A 27109-nucleotide genomic window follows, 5' to 3' on the forward strand; every position below is an offset into this window, starting at 1 on the left:
GAGCTATAAGAATCATATTACATAGCTCATACTAACAGAGCATGTTTCTGTCCTTTGAAATGATATTTTTTCTATATTTGGAGAAGCCGTACCTTGTAAAATGCCAAGAAGATGAGGTATTAAAAACAGAGTTGCACACAAAACCAAAATCACGAGGTTGATAACACACACCAGAAGACATTTTCCTAATCTGGAAATGATACAAGAATGCCATCATGAAACATGCCAAGTGTGTGGAATACAGGCTGTGTAACTGCTTCCAAAGATAATATAAACAGAGTTAAGCAAGATAGGTCTAGAAAGGGCTATAGACATATACCACTTTATCTTTTCCATGACAGAAGGAGGATAAATGCCAATTTATTCATCTCTCTGTTCCTTCTGGATTTTCTACATCTTTGAGTGGTGCACTGTTACACAAGGTAAATACCAGACCCTGAGTTGGAAGACTCTCCCAGAGTTTCATCGACCACTATGGATTAAGACAACCAAAGCCACCACGCACCACAGTCACTGCAGAAGCAAAGACTGTGAACTCCACACTGCAACTCCAACTTCTGTAGGGTTTGAATTCGAGATACAACTGGGAACTCGGTGTGGCGGTGTTCAAACTCACCTCCCTGTCGAGGCCAGCAGCCACGGTGACGATATCTCCTGTCTCACTGTTAATGGTGAACATGTTCTGCGATGGGCTCTGGGGGGTCTGAGTCACGATTCGGTATCTCACCATCCCGTTCGCCGTGGTGCTGTCATCAGCGTCATTCGCAGTCACTGTCATCACGTAGGTACCTTGGAACAGGAGAAGACAAAATGTCAGGATTATCTCGTTGCAGATATCCCACAGCAGATTGCAGTCCCATAGACTCAGGGGTGTGCGTTTTACTCAGAAATGCAGGGAGACCACGTCCCATTTCAGTCTAGACAAGGTGAGGAATACGAAAATAGCAACAGTGCTGAGACTAGATGATCTGCAAGGAGACTGATTACATGTAGCTGATATACAGAAAGAAGGTACATGGGGATATCAATGATTAACTTCTAATTCTTTCAGTGATTGTGAGTCTTAGGGCAGCATTTTTTTTTTGTCCTGCAATTTCATATAGATTCTCCTAGGAGATTTTTTTCCATCTACCAATCATTGCATTCACAGGCATTCAAAAGTATTTCCAGAGTTTAACAGCAGAAAGCCTGTTAGAGTTCTCAGCAGCTTCAGAAGGACCCCATCAACGTACAGGACCCCACAAATAGGCCCAGTGTAGCAAACAACCTTCTGCTGCCTCCTGTTTGGGAGAAACGTCCATCCTTCTAGCTCCTTCCAGAGAAAGAAAACATTTCTGCTGAGCAAATGGAACAGCTGCTGCCCAGCAGGATGGAAAATCAATGATTTGGTATGTGTGGCCAGTGATGTATTGAATCATTGGTTCGTTTCTTGCTAATCATCAGTGTCTTCATTTGCCTTGCAAAAAAAAAAAATCATTTCTAGATACAGTTGGGAGTGCGCTGATGCACTGACAGACTCATTATCACTGGAGTTTGGCAGCAGGGTGTTTTGTTAAAGTGGGAAATTGTAATTATGAGGGTAAAAGATGTTACTTGATTGGATGGACTCCTGCAGCTGCATGGTCCTGTGACCCCCCAGAGCTCATAGGGCCCAGCTTTACACTTGTTATGTTGGTTGGAGAGAAAGACTGAAAGGGCAGATGCATGCTGCTTGCAAAAAGCAATCTGCAACAGTGTATGAATCTAACATATGAGACCTGGAGAGGAGGAGTGGGAGGCAAAGAGAGACAGAGAAACCAGACATAGCCTTGTTTAATGACCATCAGAAACAAACAGCATCAATAGAGAGATGGAATTTACCATGTGAACACTGCTCATTTGAGAGCCCTAAACAGGATGCGACATGTTATGAGCGTGTCAAACTCGAGGAGATGCAAAGTTGTCCCAACAAGAACTTGGGCTCAAGACACAGCTATGTGTTTTGCAACAACAAGCCGAGCTCTTTCAGCTCTGATAGACGTGAGCCACTGGCAAACTGGAGGCTGTACAGCTACATCAGTATTGCATCATGTCTGATCTAACAAGCCCAGCGTGGTCACAAAATTAACCAGTTTCCAGCTCAGGGAGAGCCCAAAGAGCTAGGGAGCTTGTATCTGTTTGCAAGAGAATTAAAAGAGCTACCCCATGCTGTAAATCAGCAGCTCTAATCAATGGCTGCAGCGCACTCGAATCTGTAGCCTAGTCAGGTGTTCTGAAGACATTCAGCATGCGAGTAACCTCCCAGCATCTTCCCCCAGTCTGGGAAAACAATGCTTTTCAGCATTAGCAAGAAGTGGCTTCCTAAGTTTGTGTTTTAGCAATGTGGAAAATTCTTTGCTGAACTTTTTCCATCTATCAGGGCTCTTTTTGTTTTCTGTGGTAATACATATCCCTGAGAGTTTTTTTTTACTTCAATAAGAATTATAGATTAAAAAATAAATGAATGTGTAAGGCAAATTCTAATGATGAATACATTCTATCTTTCTGCACTAATCCTGATTCACATTTGTGAAATGAAAACAAACTATTCAACATCATTAATATTATCCCAATCAACGAACTTCAGGAGACCGAAGGAACACTGAATTGAAACAAGGCTGTGCAAGCAAAGGATTTTCTCTTTTCTCCTTTCTCTTCAAGCATTCTTTTCTTTTGCTCTTTTGCAAAACCAGTTATCATGAGCCAACTGATACAAATAAAAAAGCCATTCCTTAGATAGGTACAGGCTAAATGTACAGGAGAAATTTAAATAGGAAATATGCTGAATGAAGAGATGTTTGATTTGAGATATATGTTATCTTAATGCATTCTATACAGAAAATATCTCTGAACAGAATGTCAAAGCCTGGGGCTAATGAAAGCAGAAGTGGAAGAGGAAAACACAATCTATTTTAGGACATATGCAGTCTTGGGATGTACTCCAGACAACAGGTGGTATTTTGTGATTCTGTTCTAGTGCAGCTCAGAAAGAAAAGTTATTGTTTTTTGGGGGGTTCAGTTGAATACACCCCACTGTTCTGGAAGGATTTCTCAGTCTGCACCACAGTTTCCAAAACAAACCAGGACATGAGGGAGGTGGTGGGTTCCCAGCCTGGCAAAGGGGGTGCAGTGGTGGTGGACATGGGGTGACCTGATGGTAGCTCTGCTATGAATGAGGCACACGTACACACATTGGGTGTCCTTCACTCTTTCCCTGACCTTTTCTGCCATGCTGCATTTTGACCACTGGATCGAGCACATCTGCTCCAAAACAAACGAGTCTTTCAGCAGCATTTGACCTACATCTCCATAAAGGGAGAAGAGACCGGACAAATGTCTCTAAAGTCATGAGCGGAGCACCAGGGAGCTGTATTTCAAGTGGCAATCTGCTTCCTCTCCATCTCATTTCTTTAATTTCCCTTATGAAACTCAACCACAGAGAAAATAAAGAGAGGAACTTGGCATTAATTACTAACTTGTAACTTAATAAAGCATCCTCTGCAAAGGGCCCTGCATAGCTGCAGCACTCTGCAGCACATGATGGAAATATAGCAGTTCTTCCTTCCCCAGCTCTCCGCTGCCCCCCGGGGCGAGTTGTCTGGCCACAGTCTGCTGGAAACCAGTTGCAATTGACTCCTTTCTTTCTGCAGACTGTGTGGCGGCTGGGAAGAGTTGATCCATCCATTCAGGTTCCTGCACGCAGGCATTTCCCACCTGGCTGTGCTGACCTAAGGGCAGCAGCCTGATGGCATCTCCTCATGCCTTTGCAGAGAGCCATTCCCAAGCAGTGTTCCCAGGGGGCCAGCTGCTCCGACTTGCGCTCACCACCAACATCCTGCTCAGACTTCTGTGCATTTGTTCTGTCTTTAAGTAAAATGTATCCTTTACGTACTGCCATGCTGCAGTGAGTGGCATAAACATATATCTGTGTACAAGAATATTCAGCAGAGTGCTGCTGATATATACTGCTACAGTGCCAAACATCTTCTGGGTGCCATAAAAAGTCTCCCACTACAGTAAGGTGGTTGGTGATGATTTACCCACTCTATAGTAAATAATGACGTGTTTCTATATCCTATGCATGGAGATATATCTTCATATACTTTATATTAAAATAAAGGAAATACACTCTCATAGACAGCCTCTATTACTGCACAAATGAGGCAAACGAACAGTGGCAGACCGTACATTTCCTACACACTGGAGAACTGAGGCTCAGATTGTTAGGATTTAAATGAAAAAAATCCTAAGCAATGTACAGACTGCTTGATCCAGCTGTAGAGTGTGAGCGTGCATTTGCAGAAATCAAAGCATTAAGTACATATCCTTTAAATATGCTGCCCAAGTAGAGACTGGCAGCAGTTACCACAAACCAGGGACACTGCATCAGCCCTTTCAGGCCCTAGTGAACATTGGCCTGATGGAGCCAAAAGAGAGCTGTACAAATGGGGAGAGAGGGTCTTCATGCCTCCAGTGTGTGGAAGAATTATCAGCTTTAATTTTGGCTCTGAAGGAGCAGACATGCTTACATCCTCCCTACAAGCAAGCTGACAACATTAAATGAATGCATGAAGTGCCAAAACTCAAGAATGTGCCCAAGTCTGTGCTGTGTACCAAATAACAAACACCAAGGCAGACGGTGTTTGATGTAACTGCATTAACCCCCACGCCTGGCCTGCTAACTCAGGTAGATAACCTGTTGAAAGGGAAGCATTTCTCATCAAATCAGGCGCATGGTATGTTAAATGAAATACCTAACCTAGTACATCATGTCACTATTAAATCAAATTTGTTGCATGTTGAACAGCTCTTCTGAGGAGCAGATTGAATTATCATGCACAGCTAGTGATGACAAGATTACTGTGCATTAGCTTTTCATTAACTAATGTGCCAAGTTCATATATCACCTGAGTTAAAATTAATGTATGGCACGATGAAGGAGATCTATCAACAAAATGCAAGATCCCAAGAATCTGAACTTCACAACACATTCATTTTTATTTCCCAGAGACTGCCATCTCCAGATAATATTTTTTCAAATGAGATACTTTTGTTTCAGTCTAACAACAGACAAGAAACAAGAGAGATGCTTGAAAGCACCCATAATGGAAAATATTCCCATTAGATTAATCAAGCTTTCTACCGGGTAGGCAAAGTAATACCTTGCAGAATGCAGGGTGATGGAAGCAAACAGATCGTTTTTACCAGTATCTTCAGTTTTATCGATCTTAAAATTAATTGCATCTGCTTGTAAAAGACTAAAAAAGGATTTTATGTTCACTGTATCTCATTTGATCTCTGTGTGTTTGTAAATTAAAAAAAAAAGGAAGAAAACAAGGAAGACAGCTGCCCTGTATCTATATGAGCAATGCAGTCGTAAACAAATGTCTCCCCAGAATCACTCTGGAATGTGAGAGTCAGGGTGATTCTTTCTGCTCCCAAAGCATGCCAAAATCTGCTGATTCCCATCACTGTGCCTGCAATCTCTGCTCTCCCATCCACACAACTGCATTTCTCCATAAAGTCGGGGCTTTCATGGTTTTAAGGCATTCAGACAATGTCTCAGCGCAGTTGTGCTTCCAAAGTCTTTGTTACAACTGCTTTGTAATTACCATTTTTCTAAGCTGGTTTGATATCCATTAGTTAGATTTAATGCATGTTAAAAGAAAGAGCTAATGGGCACTTACCAGGAATCCAAATAGAAAAAAGACAAAAAACTCTTTCACTTCACCCTTTATACTACATGCTACTATAAAAATACATAATCCTCTCTGTCTACTCCTGTGATATAAACAGAAAAGCTAAAAATTCATCCATTTGTTTTACTGATAACGCTGATTCTCTGTTGAGCTTTATCTTACAATTTATGTTTTTAATGGCTGGTAAATGGTTGCAGAATCATTCAAGGTTAGTTAACCTTCTCAGTCTAATTCTGACCTACAAGATACTTAATTTAATCATTCCCCCATAGAAAAGGATTGAATCATTATGTGCAGACATGTGGTGATGGCCATATTACATTAGATCTTCATTAACCCAAGTTAATAATGGCTTTGTACTAATGGAAACCTCCCCTTCCTCCTAATTTTTTTTCCCTGTATCAGAAAGCTTACTTAGTGAATACTCTGCATCCTATGCCAGACAGCAAGAAGATGGTAATTGTTGATAGGAAAATTAAGTACCGAACAGTAGTGTAAAATTTACAGCACTTCTAAAAATGCAGTTTTCAATTCAAAAGAATTTCCTGGCACTGCTTCCTCCCCCACTGAGGATGGGATCTTGTGGCACTGCTCGCAACGGGAGCACTTCACCCATTGCATGACTCCACGCACGTTAAGACACCGCAGCACCAAAGTGGTGAGCAGGGCTATGGGATCCTGAGCAAGTCGTCTAAGCACAGAGCTACACACAAAAACTTACACACGGCTTCCCAACATGAAGTGTTATTTTCTTACTAAAAAGCAGGCCTAAGTGGCCCCGTGCAATTTGTATTTTTAACTGAAAAAAAAAAAAACAACACAACAAACCAACAGATGAGGCTCTTCCCTTCTCAATGAAGGACAGACACTGCCTCCAGGCATGCATCTTGGGGGCCAGCAGCACTCTATCCAGTACAGCACAGAGCTCCTCAGGGCAGAATTTTCCTTGTCATAAGAATGGATTTTTGAGCAGTATTTGGAGAACTGCTGTAGTGTCAAAGAATAAAACGTCTCAGCAAACAAACCTGCATCCTCAAGTGAGAATAAATGTGTTCAATAGGTGATTTGAAGCACTTTCACATATTTATTGTTAAAGGCTTCGAGTGAAAAATGAGGAGCTGACTCATCAAAGGTGCTCAGTGGAGTCATATATAGGTAAATAGGAATGTGTGCGATGTATGCAAGACATCAAGATGACATGTGCCTGAAACTCTACTGCAGATATAATAAATTGCAAATATACTTAAATTAAACTGCATCCCACACACTCTGGATGGAAAACTAAATAGAAACAGCACTTTCCTTTTAAATGATATTTCTTCAGTCACAACGGATGCTGCTGTCATTCTCTTCCACCATTATTTTTGTAATCACTGGCAATTTTTGACCTTTCAAGCAGCTAACCTAATTCATAAAGGATGCCACTTCCTAATTAGTGGAGACATCAGATCCTCAGCCTCAAACAATTCAAGAGTTGGCCTAATGAGAGTAAAGAGAGCAAGAGGGGCTGCAGAGATGGCTGAGCCAGCTGATGCGTCTGCTGTCACCCAGTAAAACCTTCTTATCATTAAAAAGAAAGCAAATATCTCCGGAGAGACAATGGAGAGATGCACCAAATGCAGTGCACACGGGCACGGCCAGATTGGCAAACGGCTCCTGCACTGCAGCACAGCGAGACCCCGTGCACTGCAGAGAGTAACAGAAGCAAACCTTCACGGAAAGCACACTGAGCCTCTGAGCAAACTGCTCTGATTGCATAAATGGATGAACCTCTGCTCAGCCGAGCCTCTGCAGAACCCTCTCCATTCCAACAGGCATATTCAAAAAATGGAGCAAACACAACTTGGGATGAGATATTCGGACCAGCAGCAGCAAGCTGGGCTGGGTCACATGCCCAGCCAAAAGCACAGGTAAGTGGACTTGACACAATGCTTGAGTTCAGCCCTGGGATTTTGACTGAGAGTAAGAGCTGTACAGACTCCTAACACAGTTCCTCAACAGGCCAGCTGTGGTGAATGTTCACAGACTGGTGGAAACTACACTTGTGTTCAACACACTGAAAGGAAGAACAGTGTACAGGTACATCTGCACCTGTACTCCCGGACACCTGAACACCTAAAGCACTGGAATTGTGTTATCACAGGCTGAACGGCTTTGCCTCTTGCAATTCCTGATCACTTATAATTCTTGTTCCTGTTCTCTTGTATTAAGTGCATCTGTACATCACTTGCTTTGTGGTAATATATATATTGCTGGATGGGGCTCTGAGCAGCTGATTGACTGCTGTAGGTGTCCCTGTTCATTGCAGGGAGATTGGGCTTTAAGGGGCCCCTCCAGTTCCAACCATTCTGTGATTCTATATTATGAAATAAAATAAATACAGAGTATGCATATAACACCGTATTATTTGCAACTGCTGATTAAAAAGTAGCGGAGAGTGAACTCCTACAGTGTTGTAACTCTCTTCAGGAGAGGCCTCAGAATGTGATTTCTACTTTTCCTTATATCAACCCAGCCATCTTTTCTGGAGGGTTAAACCACCGGCGTTTTATTCTCACTTACATCCCTGTAATTCACTTCCTTGCTATTGGGACTAGATACTTCTGAAAAGGAAATTAAGAAGAGCACAGATTTCATAACCACTCACCTCGAAACAAAATGGGAAGCACCACGGCGTGTGTGCAGAAAAACAATCTCTCAAAATTGTGCTTGGCTGAGCAAAAGAACTTAAAAAAAGAATATTGCGTATCCCAACTTCACATGCAATCTGTGAGAGAAAAGAGCTGGGCTGGACAAAGGTGTGTTTATAATTGCACATGAAATGCAAGGACCAGACTAGCACGGCACAGGGCGGCACTGCATTGATGCGTATACTTGGGTGATGAGCCCAGAAGTGATGCACCCGAACTGTGAGGAGCTCTGGGAAGATTTGAAGAAACTCTGGCACTTAAAACGTTTTTCTGCACATGGTCTCTCTAGTATATGGCATTTGCATTATTTCTAGCTTTTAGTGACATCAGCAGGAAAACGCACCTGGTCCTGTGCGATGCCCACAGCTGGCAGCGCTCTGCAAACGTACCCAGGTGCTTTGCTCAGCCTGAGCTGTCCTCAGCACAGCGTACCAACACCTACCTCCATGCTGGTAAAAGAATACTAAACATTATAAAGACAGGCAGCACAGTGACGTTGCTGTAATGATGCACAATAGAAGAAAGGGGTCTTCACTCGCTGCCGCATTCATTTCTAAAACCAAAGCTGCCTCTCTGATCTCAGGCACCGATGCTTTCCTTTCCTCTCACACCACCCAGCAGCACCCGCCCTGGTTTTTCACTGGAAACAACCTGCAGGACACCCCGTGCCTCTGTTCTAATTATCAGGATGGGAAAGAGGAGGGAGCTACAGATGTAGAATCCAGATTCTTCGCATGAATATATATACACACGTGCAACTTTATGCTTTAAAAGATTAATTTCACAAGCTTTAAATTGCAGTTTAATTTGAAAACTAATTCAGCCTCATAATTGGCTTTCTGTTCAAATCACTGAGGCTAAAGATTTAAATTCTTAATATTCAGATGACTTTCAAGTTTCTGGCCCCATCTGCGCATTAGCCCATGGTGTTAATCTCTAAGGGAATCTCTGCTAGCATAGATATAAAATAAACAAACTGGGACACTAATAGAATAATTGACTTTTAAAATCCTGTTTTGTTTTGTTTTGTTTTTAAATATACTGCTTATTTTTATGAGATACCTTAAACACAATTTGCCACATATAGATTTGACTCCCAGCGATTTCATTTTTCACAGGGCACATTATCAACAATTACTGTGTCAGAGTCCCATGAAATCAAGAGCAGACAGGAAAATTTCAAATTACAACATATTTTCATGTTGGAAATACTGATTTCCCTTTATGTTGGGAGACTGTCCATTTTTAACATACCTTCACACCACCAGAATAAACCATCCTGCCCACACAAAACCATAAGATAGAAAGAGTTGGCCAAAACTACAGCTTGGACTTGTGCTACTGACTTGGAAGGGACCGAGATGCATCTATGGAGTCAGTGAACTGGAAAGGATGAATGGGAATGGAAAAGGCCAATCTGACAGGAACAAATGGTTTTGGAGAGATGCGTTAATTTTTGACAACCTCACTGTTAAAACAAAATAGATACAACCCAGAGCAAAGCATTTGAGTCACTGCAGACCATTTCACATTGACCTTTTCAGAACAGAATACTTCACTAAAGTAAGACATCCCCACCCCACCATAAGGTACTTTTTGTGTTGGCTATATTAAAACTGAGCTTCTGCAGTGACCAAAGTAATTTTTCTCCACATTTTTGTTTTGTGACTAAATTCCTTTTTTTTTTTTTTTTTTCCCACTCTAAAAGTTAAACACTCCCATACTAAATCACTCTGAAACCAAACTGTTGTAAAGCATCACTCCTCTTCTCTGGGACACCCCTGGGAGGCTGAGGGCTGGGCGTATTGCTACAGCACGGGGCTCCTGGCAGGCAGTAATTGGGGTTGAACAGAGGGAAAAGCCCACCCCAAACCTGTGCAGAGCCATGGGCTTTGAAAGGGCAGCAGGAACCCAGGCTGTGTGAGCCGTCTCGCTTTATCAGTGCTTGAAAGGCAGCTTGGGTAGCTCCGGGAGAACTTTGCTGATTAAGGCTACCAGAGGGACCAGGGGGATTTCAGCTCTAGCTTGCAGCTGCATTTTTAAAACTTGGCTGTGTTCTTCATATATAGGCAAAGTTCAAAGAGGCAGAACATTATTCAATATGAGTAAAACATGGCCTTTTAAGATACACTTTCAAACAGTGGCTCGTTAAATCAAAACAACTTGTGGGGGAAAGAGAGAAAGGAAGAAAGATGGTCATGTGAAAAAGAGAATCCTTTAGCGTTGCTATTCCTGCTTTGCATTTCTGGAAGAGCCCACATTTACACATTTAAGCTGTCCAGCTGCATGACCTTAGGCAAGATAAACCAGAAATACATTAACATGTTTCAGAGAGTATCAAAAAAGGAAAAAGAAATGCAGTGCAGTTTAAGAGCCAGCACACACTGAAGGATTTACATAGGGCAGGCTGCAACGCATGCATTCACACTACGGAGAATTTTTTATTGAGAGCACTGTGCTCTGGTGTCAGACACTACTTCAATTAAGTTATTATAATCTTAACCAGCACCAACAACCTATTATAATTAATAATCCTTGATGATTTCTTTTCTATTCCTGTCAAGGGTTGCTTCAAGGTGACTCACATGCTGCAGAGCTCCTGGGAGCTCGGGAGGCTGAGGGCTGAGCAGCGCTGGGTCACAAGCCCTGCTGCTGCCCCAGAACTCCACACTGCTGCCAGCACTCCAGCTCTCAGACAGTCCCTTGTGAAGGCTGTTTGTCTCGTAGTCTAAAACAAACCTGCTCCTTCCATGGGAAGCAAAGTGCCCAGCAGCACCACTCCACAGGCTGGAATGCACCATCCTTCCTGCATTCCCATTTTCTTGGTTCACACTACCTCCTTTTGCCTTATTCAATGCAGAGAGAGCAGTCTTACGTCTTACACCTTACTTGGCCACCCTCCCAGCCCTGCAATAGCCAGGCATGCTTTGTAGCCATCCCACAGGCAGGATGCTCTCCTCCAGCTCTCCGCATCCCAGCTGCACAAGGGGATCAGGCTGCAGCATCCTCTGGAGGCACTGTTCTGCCCACAGGACCCTATGCCAGATGCTGTTGCTTCGCCCCGTGATGGCACTGCAGGGCCTCTCTTCCTCTTAAATGCGATGGGCTCCATTGACCCTGCCAAGCAGCCTTGCGGGGGCATTCCCTCCAGCTCAAGGTCACCGTGCCCCGCTCAGTCTGTGTTCAACAGCTTATCTGTGATGGCCTTGCTCTGGGAAATGTTCATGGGTAGAGTTCGAGCTCCATATGTCCCATTTCCTTTTTTTAAAATCTGGGCAAAATTCCTACTGACTTCAAGCAGACATAGGCTGCTCACACTAGCTGCCCACAGAGTCAGCGTTTGTTTGGGATAGTAACATTACATTTACTTTTCTCATAAAAGGTGCTCAAATTTATTAAGAACATTACAGATACTACGGCAATTGAGGAAAGCTGCATTTTTAATCACAGGCCATTATAAATGGGCATATGGAGGATGTGAGAAATAACAGTCGCACAGGATGTCCAGGGAAGCATTTTCAGTCCTCAGGCACAGTTCAATACCAATAAATAGTGGAAAATGAATGCTGAACTCCTATATCATATAATAAGATTTTTTGGTTTGCTTGAAGCAGATCTCCACTTTATACATGGATATACTCACATATACAAATATATAGAGGCATATGTAACTTACTACTGAATCAATATTGAACAAGTTTTGCTGTTAGCTCTAAGAGTATCCAGTGTCTTTCATTTGTCAGCCATGGCCACAAATTCTGGGTCCCTGTTTTTCCTTTCCAAAGGCTGCTTTTGAACCTCCTTAGTTGTTACAATATTCTGAATCAACTTGAACTATAAAGAAGCTTCCAAATCTCTGCAAGATCTATGTTTAGCAAAATATATTGCTTAGACTTGTGTCTGCACAGAACAGAGATACATATATTTGAGGTAAATGAGGAGCATGCAGACTTCCACAGACAGTATCTAACCTCTCTGTCATTTTCTCAAAGACATAACATCATGTTTATTGCCAGGTACATGGAATGAAGACCTCGGATACCTGAATTCCCAGGTGGATTTATAAAAGCAAGGAACAGAAATTCAATACTAATATAAAACTTTAAAAGAATACCGATTAAATGGGAAAGGGGAGGAAAAAACAAATACATCAAAGACAAATGTAATTGCTTTTGAATAAAAACAGATTGCTTTCTACCTACCTGCCTTAAAGGCAAACACTCCAGTCTGGGATACAGAACACCACAATCACTGCTGGAAGCAGAGGCACAACCATTTTGTAGGCAAAGGTATCCTATTCTGATTTAATAGCTCAAAGGCTTATCTGGATTTCAAACAAGAAGAGGATGCAATTTGCCGCTTCCTTCACACAAATGAGCACAGTTAGTTAAAACATCTGGGAACACTTTGAATATTGATTTGTCCTAGAGTAAGATGTAAGGATTTTGACTCGCTACGGAAATATATTAATCTTCCAACCTTGATATGCTGCAAAGTGGCTTTCAAAGGAAAGGAGGAGAAGTCCTCCTGGAAGACAGCATCAGAATGAGCTGCCAGGGGACTGCTCGCTCACCTCGCAAGAGCAGGGTTTGCATCAACACCTGCACCTCACCCCAAAGCACACTGATAAGGACGCTGCACCCCTCTGTTCCTCAGAAGTACTGTCACACATAGTTCCCAGAACGTGTCACCATCACAGCCTGTGCCTCACAGCATGGCAAGACGATCGATCACAGCTGCGATTCACCTTGTTAGAAGCAGCGGCTGCTGCAGAGTTCTCAGTGACACCTCCGGCAATGGAGGAGCCATGACGGATGTTCGCTGACACCAAACAGAGCCATGTGGTGCCTAACCCCCAGCTCAGCCTCCATTTACCTTGGAAAAAGCCTCAGTCTGATTTCAGGCGACTTACAAAAGTACCGGTGACAGTACCATACCAGTTATGTTCAGCAACAAGGTAAAGCAACCCTGGTTACCACATCAGAAACCGCATAGTTCTGCTGCACTTAACTGCTCAACAGCATCAGGGAAAAGAGGCATTAATGATCCGTACAACTGCATTTTCCAAAGATAAAAGCATATTTGTATAAAAATCATCACTCGCACACTGTGTACAGCTTATACTTTTGCTAACTTTTCACTCATCATTTTTCAGAACATCTGCTTCTGATTTTTCCAAATTTTCCCCCATTCTCACAGAATTGCCAGAAGACCTGGCAATCTCAGAGGGACCCCATGAGCACGGCTAGGTGAACTTTACAGATCCCTTCTAGCTCAAGCAATTGCGATTCTATGGTTCCCACCAACAGGGCTGCATCAAGTCCCACATGAGACAGCAGTTCCATGATACTGAGCTTGTAAACAACTAGATTAAACAGCAAGGAGTTGGGTATTTAACACTTCAGTCATAGGGTCAGGAAAAGGTTGGATTTGCCTTCCATACTTGTATTTGGAATAATGGCACTGCATACCTGCAATGAGCATATGAGAAAGGCAATACAAAGCATTACTTCCCAAAGCCGATGCTTTTGCAAAATCCACATCTAAGAAGGGACTACCAGGATCTAACTCTAACCCGAGTTTGCACTTTCTCCTGCACCAGGAGAAATAGATATCAGCTGAATTGTTCTCATCTCCATCAGTCTTCAGCAAAAGAGCCAGCAAAAGAAAAGCTCTCCTCCATTCCCCATATTTCAAGAGGAGGCAAAGCCACCAAGGCAAGATTAATGTTTGAAAGCTTGTGATAACTTTAAGACTATTTTTTAAACTGTACCTGGTTTAGAGCCTTCATCAACAGATCCATTATAGACTTGGTTTATAAACTCCGGTCTGTTGTCATTCATATCAATCACATAGATGTAAAGGTCAATAGGATTCTCCACCTTGTTTCCATTCATATCCACTGCATGAGCCCGGAGCTGGGAATAAGCACAATGAAAGCATAATATCAGCAATTGGATTTGTTGCAGAATGAGAAACCACACTTTGCCTCATAGAGAAAGAATTGACTTTGCCTCATAAATACTTTCTCACAATTGAACTGAGTGGGAAAGTAATTCCAGGAGAAAGCAGCGATGTGGTTTCCATCTGAACTCTAGACATGCATGCTTTTTCAAAGCTTAACATAATATTGAAACAATATTTTAAAATATTGTCAGTGGAAACACTTAGACGCTGGTGCAGTGATGCCATGCCCTTCACTGCTAATAGACCGCTCTGCTCTAATTTTTGAGATGTGCTGAACCTAGTCTGACAATCTGAAGAGCAAATTTTGCTTATTTCCAAACATAGTGAGGAAATGAGATTGACTTGAGAGGCTTCTTATGGGAACCTGCAGCCTTTCATACCCACAATAACAGGGATTAATAAGTGGAGAGATTCCAGAAGGGCATTAGTATTGTTTATTCTTACTTTAATCATAGTCTCTAGGAGCAGCAACGTCAACCGACCCCATTGCTCTATGTACCAAAAGACGTAAGAACAGTCCCTTTCCTTCAAATGCTAGGAGCCCCCATGGCACTTAAGGATGAAATATTTTCACAGGCTTAACTAAAATATCAGTGGTGAAGCATTACAATAACCGGAGCCACAGTGTTAAGTCCTCAGCTAAAGTGGAACTGCAGCTTTATCTTATTAGCAATAACCATCAGTAATAATGCTGGAAAACAAGAGCATCTGTTTTCTGAACAAAAGGGACAGCTACAGCATGTCAAAATGAGTAATTAATAAAACAAAGCAATCAACATTAGACTGGAACAATCAGTAACCAGGTGAAGAAAATGGATAGCTTGCTCATTCAAGGGAACAGATGGCTACTCTAAATGGTGCACACGCTGAATGTTGCCGTCAGCCTCCAGAAAAAGGAGACAAGCAGAGAAAGAGCTCCGCAGCCCATAGGTGGGCACTGGAGGTACCGCAGCACGGTGCTGCAGTCCTTGCCACCCCTCCTTGCTTGAATACTTGTGGACAGGGGACCCTAAAACCCACCTCTGGTGAGCACACTGTGTGCTTCTTCCCTAACACCTTGTGATGGGCAAGCAATGGGGCCTGTGCTCCCCACTTCAGGCATTGGGTGCTGCAGCATGGGAGCTCCCGTGCACAGAGGTCTCCACCTCCTCTGAAGCGTGACAAATACACACACTAATTGTATTAGTGCTGGCTGCAGCTCTCGCTCTCCCTGTGCTCGTTATTGGCACCACTTTCTCCTTTATGTGTAGTGTTCAGAAGTCCAGAGCTTAACAAAAGAAACTGCACGCTGCTATGATAGACTGGATTAACATTTAATCAAGCAAAGAGAACAAACTGCTATGTGAAATAGGCTGAACAAAAAACATTCTTTAAAGGAAGTTAAGAAGCACTTTTTCTTTAGTGACTGAAGAAGTCTGACTTTGCTTTCAATGCAGGATATACCATTTGTATTTCTCGATATGTAAAGGTCTTAATATCTGTATTCCTTGCCTGAATATAAACTGCTTTGACTCCCACCTGTTGAGCTATCCTTCATCGTGTCAGAAGTAGCAATTCAATAACTTTACAAGTCAAAGGTCAGATTGCCTTTGAAAAAAAGTAATTCGGAGCTAAAATTAAAGTTATTATCTTCAAACTGAGGCAGCACTGGGCCGCTTCTTGCTGTATTTCCAGGAGCGGAAATGGCTCCATTCAGAGATAAAGCAGAGAGCAAGGCTGATATCTTCCCCCTCAGATCTGACTTCCCCCTGCAAATTTTTAATTACATTTGAGAGCTTTTGTTTGAAATCTCCAGGAGTTAGGAATTTTTCAGCAATGCGTGTGTCTCTGCTTGTTGCACTCACTGAGCACACATATCTATGACTGGAGTGCTGCTACCTGCGCTCAGTGGAAAGAAGACTCAGTGAGACAGGGGATCCTCACCTGCCTGCAGTGAGCCAGCACAGAGCCAGGATGGGGCTGAGCTATGGGAGGAGGGCAGTGCCTGGGTACATGGGCATTCTCCTGCATTTCCACGAGTTTTCTCTCTGCACAGCTTTTTAACAGTTCTTTGTGGTCACATATCTGTAATCTTTCACAAAACACTGCTCTTCTTCTGTGGTCTGTGTCTACTGCAGCTGAGGGACAAGAGATGCTTGAGACAGAGCGTTGTATCTAAGCTCAGCTCAATGGGAGCTCTTCCTCATTAGATATTGTTCCTCATTAGAGACCACTCCCAGAAGAAGAAGGTAAAGGAAATGGACTCAACGGGGCAGTCTGTTCACTGGAAAACTCACTGTACCTCCAAGGGAGATCAGATACTGCCTTCCTTAAGTCCTCCTCTCCCCATCCCTCTAACCCTACTCCTTGTGCTCATCCCACTTCCTCAAGCCACAGAACCACGCTTTGTTCTGGAGTCATTCTTCAGATGAGAAAACAAGACTCATTTGTGCAAGGCACAGTGTGAGTGTACTGCAGCTCTCAGCAGATCAGGTGTGCCCAGTGGGTGCTTTGGGAGAAGAAGGATGGATGGGATGGAGAGCAGATGCACGTGAATGCTCCTTCATTGTGAATGGCAGTGGGCGAGGCACAAAAGATGATGACTGCCCTCAGTCAGGCACAGACATCACCTAGAGCTGGAAAAACCAGTACTGGAAAGGGCAGGGACTTCCACCATGCACCAACCAAAGAGTGGGCTCCATATTCCTTAACAAATACTGTTTGAAAGTCTGACAATTGTTGCTATCATATTCTGCAGCAGCCACCACAGGTCTCTGCGGTTTTTCCACTGACAGTCTGCCGTGTAAACATGGCTGTTGGCATACAAATGATTCAGTATCATGATTATTGATTACACTGGAGGCTGGTGGTATCTGAAGGTAGTTAGTCAAAGTCAACACAGTGAATTGTGTTAAATATGAGTATTACTTATGCACTAATACTACTAATACAAATATACATTATCAATCAGTGACAGAGACTCTAAGCAATGAGCATACAATGTCATGACTAATTTGTATGCTCTTAATTGTGATTAAAAGTGCAAATTAGGGCTTTGTGACACAAATGGCTGGCATTACTCACTAGAACTGAGTTAAAAATATTGGAATTAGCTCCTGCATCCCTGAATTTTGACTCATCTCTTTTGTCTCCTTGCACCGCAAATAACTCCTTCTCAGACTGCAACTAACCTGTCCTGCTGCAGCCATCCCAGACATGATGTCATGGGTCTCATTCTGAAGGCATACACATGTGTCTGGGACTGGCTGAGGACTTGCTTCTGAGTTCCTCCACAATGCACATTACTTGCATACCAGAAGCAGTGATGACTTACTGACGTGACAATGTTGTTAATGGCTTTTACACACAAAATGCAAAATGCATTGGAAAAGAAAATGCTGATTTACTATCCCTAGGACTGGCCAACTGCAGCTTGATATGAAACTGCTGTCTGGATCAGGAAAGCCATTTGAAGTCACTAGTTCTGTCACCAGTGAAAAAAGGGCTTTGGGAACGCAGTTATGTAAGGTGGCTGCATGCAGAGTCTTAGTGGGCAGCAATAACCATGAAGGGCTGCCTGCAGGAGATGCAGAGACAACCAGAACCCAGCACAGATGGTAGCAGAAGGAGTTGGGCTGGGGCTCACACCAGGAGCATGCCGTGAAGCTGTGCTCCCTCACATGCAGCTCCAGCACACCTTCCTGACCATGTTTACAGCTGGCATTGCATCTGGGATGTCTGCAAGGTCCCTAGAGAGCTTGTGCATTGCTTTGTAGTGCAGAGGAGAAAACAGCTGAGGCCCACATAGGGCTGAACTCGTGGCCACTGGCACTGCAGCCCTGCTGTGGAGTCACCTGGCAGACACGACGAGCCCCAGAGGTACAGCCATCCCTGCATGCATCACACGGAGCATGTCCTGAGAAGCTCATGAAAAACTATAGGGAAGTTCTGCTATAGAACTAATGAGAAAGCATCCATTTCACCTTAGGGAAAAGGTAGGTTCCATCAGATGAATGTCTTGCTAAGCGTAGGGAGAATTAAAATAGTATTTAAAAAATGGTCATCCCAAAGCAAAACAGATAATAAGAAAAAACGTGTTACGAATGTAGGAGTTAATGAAAAAGAACTCTTCAGCTGTAGGCTCACAAACACTTGCAATTTTTTTTTTTTCTTTTTTTATAATTAGATTTTAGGTCACCTGGAAATGAATGCAGCAAGAACAACACTCAGCAGTAACAGAGGCACCGAGCAGACGTTCAGCTCGGGAGTGCAGAATGCTGGACTCTCCTGGCTCTGGGCAGTGCAGTCCCACTGCTGGCCTTGTGCAGCCTGGGGTCAGGCTCAGAGCATCCAACAGAGCTCAGGAAAACCCCATAGCAGGTGTCAAACCAACACAAAGATGGTCAGCCCTGAGTCCCTGCTTTCTGGCGCTCAGTATGAGTTCCAGGTCTGCTTTTGCTTTTCACTGAGTGGCTGGGCTGTCTGAAATGGTGAACATTCACTGTCTTCACCAAAACTGGAACAGCCAAAGCTCGGAGCTGGATATTCATTCTGGAGGCTGGCCCCATATTTCCAGCTTCCATGATGGTCCATTCCTGCTCTATGAACTCTGTACCAGTGTTCTGATCACTGCTTTGAAGATGATGTATTTATAAACGCTTTGTAAGGGATTATTAAATGAACAATTGATGATTCAATAAATCATCAATCAATTTCTACTGAGGCTAAGGGATCTAAAAATTGTTTACAGCCGTGACTGAAATGATCTCTATCATCTTCCATTGTTCTGCTAAAAAGATTTTCTATCACTCACTATTCTTGTCTGTAAGCTTTCATAACATATTTATCAGCAATCCACTCTCCATAACCTGTATGTTCCTGTAACCTTCAGAGAGTGAATCTTTTACTCGTGCTTGGAGCTGCCAGATCAAGGTTTCTGTAAAGAACAGGAGGGCTGGAATTCCAGTGGTGTGCACCATTCACAGAGGTGACAATTCAGTCTGCTGAGTTCCTTGAAACTCTCAGGTTAATTTTGTTATTAGGGCACTGCACAAGCTTTTACTGCAAGGAAATCTTTTTCAGCACATTTTTTGACTTAGAGTGTCCATTACTAGACATCATACAGACTCCATCTAAAGCATTTATGTGTGCATAGTTTTACCAACTACATCATTTTATAATAATCCAGCACCGCTGAAACAATATCAACAATGATGAGATGACACACACAGTATCATCTCAAATATTCCTTTTCCAAAATGATTTCCCTTCATATTTTCACAGGCACCACAAACAAAATAATTGTTCACGTTCACAGAGGATAAAATAACTCCCCTTCAGACTCCCCTTCACCCAGGAGAAATCTTTTTCCACCCAGCTGAAGAGGCAATCTATTTCTTTGTCCTCTCACCCCAGTCCCAAAGGTGTGTCAACATGGTTAACTGGACACCTGATAAAGCTGAAAGAATGTGTGTCTCTGATGGAGCAGTTGGGGATGGTGTCAGTGCAAGTGACCCATATTTCATCATTGACATCATAGCATCCCTGGGAAGGGCTGTTATGATGCCCACAGATGTGGCTACTGCTGATATAAAGCAATCCATGAAACGACCTATTACAGCCTCTCTGGGAGACAACTAAAGCGTAGATGCAGAAAGCATTTGAAATTTTGCAGAGCCATCATGTGAGGTGCAACACTTTTTTAAAGCAATTTGTGGGGCCGTGTCCTCTGTGCAATTACACCATGTAATGTACAGACTGTGATTTATATCACAACATAACGACCAATTACACTCAAAGCATATTGCAGGTAGAGCATTTTAAGAACTAGGGTAGTGAAAGGCAGCACTTTTGAGAGTAATTAATCTTAATTAATTCCCTCGTATTTAATATTAGCCTATCTGCATATTTAAAAACCTATCTGACACACCCCCATCATACTGCCTGAACATCTCCTAGTAATTTAAAATGAAAAATGACGATGCCAATTATTGCATGTTTAGCTGCAGTAATGATTCCTAAATTAGCAGTTTCCCAAGACATGCTAATGTTGCGGATGGTTTCGCACGGTTTTGAGGGGTTCAGTCCGCAGATAAATCTGCATGGATTTAATAAGCAGTGTGCAGTTGCACCACTATAAAGAAATGGGTGGCTCTGTGCTGGAAAAGGACATTGGTTTAAGGCTGCTTTGCACTGGCGTGGCTGATAGAGCCTGCAAACCTAGATAAACCCCCAACTGTCTTTTTTCCCCTTGGTGTATCGTGCTCACATGGTAGGAGGCTCTTTCCTCTCTGTCCATCGGGCGGGTCACATACATCCTCCCAGACACAGGGTCAATGCTGAAGACTTCCATTGGCGGCTGGTCGGCTCCCACTCCGGTGATGCTGTACCTGATATGGATCTCTTTGTCCTTATCGGAACGAATCTGGATGGAACAACAAACGTCAATAAGCTTTGGACAAAAGCCATATGGATGTTTAAACAACTTTAAAGATCCGAGCCTGGAATCTGCATAAATGTAAAACCGCTGTCAATTTTGACAAGGAACTCGAGCTGTATGCCGAAGATTTGGGAAAAAGCCAGGAAAACTTTCTTCCACATATTTTGTTATTTTTTCTCCTCTTTTATTCATGATGATCCTCTAGGAATCATTGAAATTCTGACTTTTTGCCTTAGAAGTGGGAGAATATATATGCATAAAAAATGCCGTTTACTTGCTATTGAAACCATAAGCTCCTGAAAGTGCCCAGATTGTTCAGTTACAGCCAACACCTCACAGCTATTCACCACTTTCAGAAATACTCCCTGCTGTCCCCTCCATCCTGTTCTCAGTTCATGTAACTGTGCACACAAATGTTCCCACGACATTCATAGAGCCAAACTCCTTGTTCCTGCCTTGTCCAGCCCTGCAGGATGGAGGAGGGAGGCTGGGAATGCCTGGTAGGACGTTATCATTTGCCCATTTGCCCGTTTGTTGAGGAAAGGTGCGTCTGGCACATTGCTTTTGAAACTCCTTCCCTCCCATACCTTGAGAAGCACATAACAAATCAAATACAGCATGACGAATTGCACATACCTTGGATATAGAGACAAGAAAATAAAAAAGCGAGGTTAATATGTTGTCCTAGCAACCCTGACTATCTCTTTAAGCTGAAATTTAATTTTCTGATCAAATGCTGAAAGAAGTTCTTGCAACACCATGACTATTCCTGAAACAAAGTGCAAGGTACAAATAAATTACCACCCCCCGCACCACCACAAACCATTCTGGCAGCATAAGGCAGTGCATCTTTTTCCTCAAACAGGTCTATGAATACAACAAAGTAGTGAGAAGGTAATGGAAATCTTGTGAGTGAGTGCATGTCAACATATCCGCTCTGGCAGCTGCCTTGAAGGGGCTCAGCAGGGGGCAGGAGGCCCCAGAGTGGGAAGCAGAGGTGCCTTCCCCAGCAGCAAGGGGTTGGGATGTGCCGTGGGCTGCTCTCGCACTCCTTCCACACATCACCCATTGCTATTTCCTCCTCTCCTACACAGTGTGCTGGACGTTGGTGCAGAAGACACCAGATCGCCAACAAGCATCTCCAAGCATCTCCTTTGATGCCTTTGTCCTGATCGTTACCAAGTTTGTACACTCGTTTCTTCGCACTGCCTCCATTGAGCAGTCTGCTGCTGCCAACAGCTAATGATGTCAGTTATTGCTCGGCACCGTGAGGATTGATTCGTGCTGCACCCACACTGCTGGAGCTGAAGGTCAGGGAATACAGACAGTTTCATCTGTCTTTCTCTACAGGATTCACTGCTTCTTTAGGCTATTAGCACCAAGAAAAACTGATAGGGCTTGCACTGGTGTCATCACTTAGAACAGGTACTGGGGACACAGAGAAAGTGCCCTCGTGCCTCACACCACCGTTTATGCAGGTCTGTGTGTGCCCAGTGGGTATTTGTAATAGGGACCCAAGCAGTCAGGCAGGAATCCAATTTTCATTAGCAAATCCATGGGTGAAGAAGAGTATATTAAACCTAAGCTTAGCTTTGCTTGCACAACTGTGGTTTTAATGACGGCAAATGGCCCCTCAGCTCAGTAACTGAAGTCTGCAGTGCCCATTTTTAGAAGCTCAGCTCTCACCCCGTCAGGTAGGCAGGGCTGGAAATGGGATTTATGTGAATGTCTGTGCAAATGAATAACTCAAGTCAGGAGGTCAGGCTCAAGGTAAGTGAAAACGTAGGAAGCCACGTTTGTGGCGTTGAGTCAGTGTGGGGTTTCCATCTCTGAAATTAAGAAGAAAGAACAGAAAAAGGTAACTCAGGCCACATAGCTGTGTGCCCATCACCATCAGTGTACCTGCATCAGGGTGTCTGCACATTTGCTGCCTTTTTGCTCACTGAAACACAGAAGCCAGGAGGGGCTCCTCAGGCACAGACCCAACCCCAATTCAGCTCAGCTACAGCCATGACTAGAGCACAAGCACCAAACACCAAACCAGCCTCCCTTCAAGAACTGAAATGGAAGCAATTTTAACCTGAATCACAGAAGAGGGGCGTCTGCCAGTTCTTCATGGACGTTTTTATGCTCTATTTCCTGTTGCATACAGTACCCCGATCCCACTGTGATAGAAGCATTAGAAATGCATAGAGAGAGACAGAAACATGGAAAAAGAGGCTGGATTTAAATATTTAGTGCTAAAGGCACTATATTTTATTTTCAGGAAACACAGATAAACAGAAGCTCTCTAAGAAAGCTATGTACAGTTTAATAAAGTGCATGCTATAGGATGTCCTTGCAGCACTTTATTAGCATTAATAGGGTCTAAGCTGTCTGTATGTAAATCACTGCAGATCTGTGAGATGAAATATATCATAAGACCCACACAACTTACTCAATTATGCTATGACAAAATCCATGAGATGATTATACTGTATTGAGCAAAACAAAGACAGGGAAATACATTGCAAATATTCAGCAATGACTCATTATTCATTGCTAATTGCCAACATACTACAATGGTTTGCCTTTTACCTGCGCTTAGCTCCACTTCCATTAAGAGTACAAGGATGTGAAGTGTTCAGAGAATATGTACAAGCAGTGCTTGCCATGGAAAGTTGGAAAGACCACTGACAATGAAGCATAGCACATATTACTACCAGGGAGATATTCATCGCAAAAAGGCACGCTCTTATATTGGAACATGTAATTTTAGTGCTTTTAATGAGATTAAAAAAAAAAAAAAAAAAAAAAAAGGAATTTTTTAACAGTAATCCTGTAACATTTTGACCAAAAGTTTCATTTGCATAATTCCCAGGGTGCAATTTAGTAAATCTTGTTGAGAAGTTAAGAACATTATCTGAATACAATGTAAGGTTTACTTCTTTTGTTGGAACCGTTACTGAAGCAGTTTATAATAATAATAATAATAATAATAATAATAATAATAATAATAATAATAATAATAAATCTCTATTCCCAAGGAATTCACTAGGTCAGAAGAAAAAAATTACTGGCTGGGGGAATTTACAAGCTCAGGAGAGAGTTGCTTTTTCATTCATTTATGCTTGGGAAGTGAGAAGATGGTAACATATCCATATTATAACACTCCGACTGCAGAACACACACATGAATTTTATTCATTTATGTTTCATTTTATAATGCAGTCAGTAGCTATGCGGGTTTCTGGGTTATAAAGCAGATGGCAGAAGGATGGTTTTCCTTTGCTGTAGTTACATGTTTTTTGCTCAGGGAACCCTCAGTGCTTCGAAGTCCAGCACCAGGCATGGCACAACGCTGCATCTCCTGATGGGAGCAGGGTGAATGAAGATGCTTGGTAAATGTCATCAAGAAATTTGCTTGTAAAGCTGCTTTTACTTTCTAAAAGAGCCCTTTGGGATGGAGCTCAGATTAGATTGCTACACTGGTGAGGGAAAATGCCCCAAACAGAAAGGCAGTTTATGGTGGATGATGCAATCTCCTGATCTTACTGCATCTCCGGAGCACAGGTGAGACTTTCCATGCAAGAACCTTGGGATGAAGAGAGCACACCTACGCTGATGGATACAGACAGACCACTTGCACCCACAGCCTCAAAGCTGGATGGCCACGCATGGGCTATAGGGTCTGAGCTCCCAGACTGATTTCCCAGCCAAATTTGAGGCCAGGGGCAGTGGTCAAAGCTTGCAAATGAGAAACAGAATGCCAGGACTCTGACAGAGCTCTCACTTCTACAGAGTAATCCCAGAAACAGGAGAAATCAGCATAATTTCACAGATGGGTATTTTCCACTAGAGGTTTAGATATAATAACTAATGTGTGTGAAAATGAACATTGTAGATCTTGAGATAAGACAGAGCTAAGCCTTTCAGAACTGGCTTTCTGCTTTGTAGCAATGTCACATTTAGATGGGCTTGAAAAGCTGCCAGATTGTGACACAGGATTGCATCCCTCCTTTGCAGATAGAATCTTAACGTTTGTGCATCTCTGCCAGGATTTAACGTGGAGCTCAACTGTTTTCACAAGTTTTACTGGCAAGTTCAATTTCCACTGAGGAGCTCCTCAGAGGTACCAGATTTTATCCCTCTGTTTGGCTCCTGCTGATCTGTAGCCGCCCTGTGCTCCAGCACTTGCCACCCCTCACTGCAGGGTGCAGAATGCACAAACCTTCTGAGTGACAGGGAGAACTGCAAAGAATGAGGGGCACTGAGAGCTGCACGGTCAGCATGTTGGAGGGCTCCAGGGAGTCTGTAAATTGCTCGGGTTTTGGAGCATGACACTGACAAGAAAAATGAGAGAGAAAAGTGGCACAGCAGAGGTTGCTTAGAGTAAGAATGGGGATATCAGGTTGGGTATTGGGAAAAATTTCTTTTCAGGGAGGTGGTGAGGTTGCCATGCCTGGAAATGTTCAGGAATCATGGAGATTGGCACGAGAGATGTGGGCAGTGGGCATGATGGGCTGGATGGGGCTTGGGGATCTTAGAGGTCTTTTCCAATGTCCATGATTATTTGATTCCATGATTCTATGCCTGGAGGGCTAGGAAAGTGGACATGGAGGGAAATGCTGAACAAGGGAGGATTCTGAGCCTACAGAGAGGGCAGCGCCAACAGCACTCCTGCATGTAACAAGCTACATTTAAAGGATAGGAACAATCTTGTATTTATTCCTCTCTTCTGGACACCCACAACCTTTCTACAGTTCTCAAACCACTACCAGTGGCAGGTTGGGACCAAATTTAAGTAAAACAGCAAAAGCAAGAGCTTGCACGCAACTGCAGTGAAGAGAATGATGTAAGTACACAAAGCAACCTTAGTAGGGCTTCATTTTTCACAGCCTCCAGCAACAAGCAAACTAACCTACTTATATGCTCCCCACACCTAGAAACACACAACTGTCTTGGAGTTTTAAGACCTTTGAGTTAACTGGGCAGCACATGATCACGTGTGGATTAGTAAAATCAAACCTGATGTTGGCATTTTTATTGTACCATAGCAAGAACCAAGCTACAGTCTAAATACACTGCTCAAGTAAATCTGAAGATATATCACCCAGCCATTTCCACATAAGAGCAGGGACCCAGGACATTGCTGCTTGCTTCTCCTCTCAGTTTATGGGAATTAACACTCGGCCTCCTGAATATTTACTTACCAAACAGTCAAGCCCCACACAGAAGTACGCTGGTGACCCAATGCCTTCTGGTGTATGTACAGGCATTCAAATTACACAGTGCACTCACTAGGTCCCTTCTTAAATCACCAGTGGGTTTCACTGAGCTGTGCACGGTCTGGGATCTGCCTGTCACCCAGTGATGGTATATGTCTGCAGCTGGGAATGTGTCTAGAGAACTACAGCAGGCAGATTATACAATCTGTGGCATTTCCACCTCCAGAGCAGGCGAAAAAGTAAATTTCCTTTAAAGTTCTTCAAGTGGCTCTAAAGAGATACTGTGTTAAGGATATCCTTTAAAAAGACTTCATTTCCCAAATCTCCCATAAAATACTATGCAACATTTGCATTGACATGATCTGGGGAGACTTGGGCCTGATTTTTTTGTTTTATAAAATCCATTATAATTATTAATGACCACATAAAATAATGTAAATGATAAGCAATGAGTGCCTTTTATTATTAAGCTCTTAGCTATTTTCCCCATTAAGAAAACCAAATTAAAATAATTGAAAACTATAATCTGTCATGCATTCAAAATGCTCCATAGAAATTCAGACAGGCAAACATATTCAACGTCTTTAAATGAGCACACTTAAGAGTCAGTCTAAGCATTCCAGGATTGGCTCATTAATTTTAGTGGAAATATTTTAATTCAGCTACTCTTACTGCTTATTGAAATCTCTGCTAAGGACTGACTTATTTATTTTTAACCGAATCTGCAATATGTTTAAGAGTAATTTGTATAAAAGTTCTTACCTCTTATTTCACAGTTGTTTCAAAAGTCAAATAGATCTTAGATAGACCCAAATAGACACATCTCTACCCCTGCTTTTTCCAAAGAAATTACTGCATATTGCTTACTGAACCACATTTGGTTTCAATGAATACATGCAAGAGTAAAATAGACAGGGAAAAATCAAGATAGATTTGGAGACCCAACCAGATCGAAGAAATAATTAACTCCCGTCTCCTTTTACCAGACCTGCCAATGATCCCAAGTCTCCTGCTAGAAAGATAAAAAAGACAACTAAAGTTTCTCTGAAATGTCTTCAGAGAAAACCATCTATTCTGCACCTTGCAAAGAGGATGGCATGGTAAGAGCAGT

General features: G+C 42.8%; 1 protein-coding gene across 2 annotated transcripts in view; it reads right to left on the reverse strand.

The window, feature by feature from the left end:
• The window catches only part of CDH4 (cadherin 4), a 410612-nt gene that overhangs the window by 66531 nt on the left and 316972 nt on the right, over positions 1–27109 (reverse strand). For both annotated transcript variants that reach the window (XM_052683909.1, XM_052683910.1), the window contains 3 exons: positions 20622–20777; positions 14181–14325; positions 617–789 (listed from right to left, as the gene is read on the reverse strand). In XM_052683909.1, the coding sequence (XP_052539869.1) occupies positions 617–789; positions 14181–14325; positions 20622–20777 (474 nt within the window). The remainder of the gene's footprint in view (positions 1–616; positions 790–14180; positions 14326–20621; positions 20778–27109) is intronic.

This window comes from Tympanuchus pallidicinctus, unplaced genomic scaffold (assembly GCF_026119805.1).
Source record: "Tympanuchus pallidicinctus isolate F22 unplaced genomic scaffold, pur_lepc_1.0 scaffold20, whole genome shotgun sequence".
Classification (NCBI taxonomy): domain Eukaryota; kingdom Metazoa; phylum Chordata; class Aves; order Galliformes; family Phasianidae; genus Tympanuchus; species Tympanuchus pallidicinctus.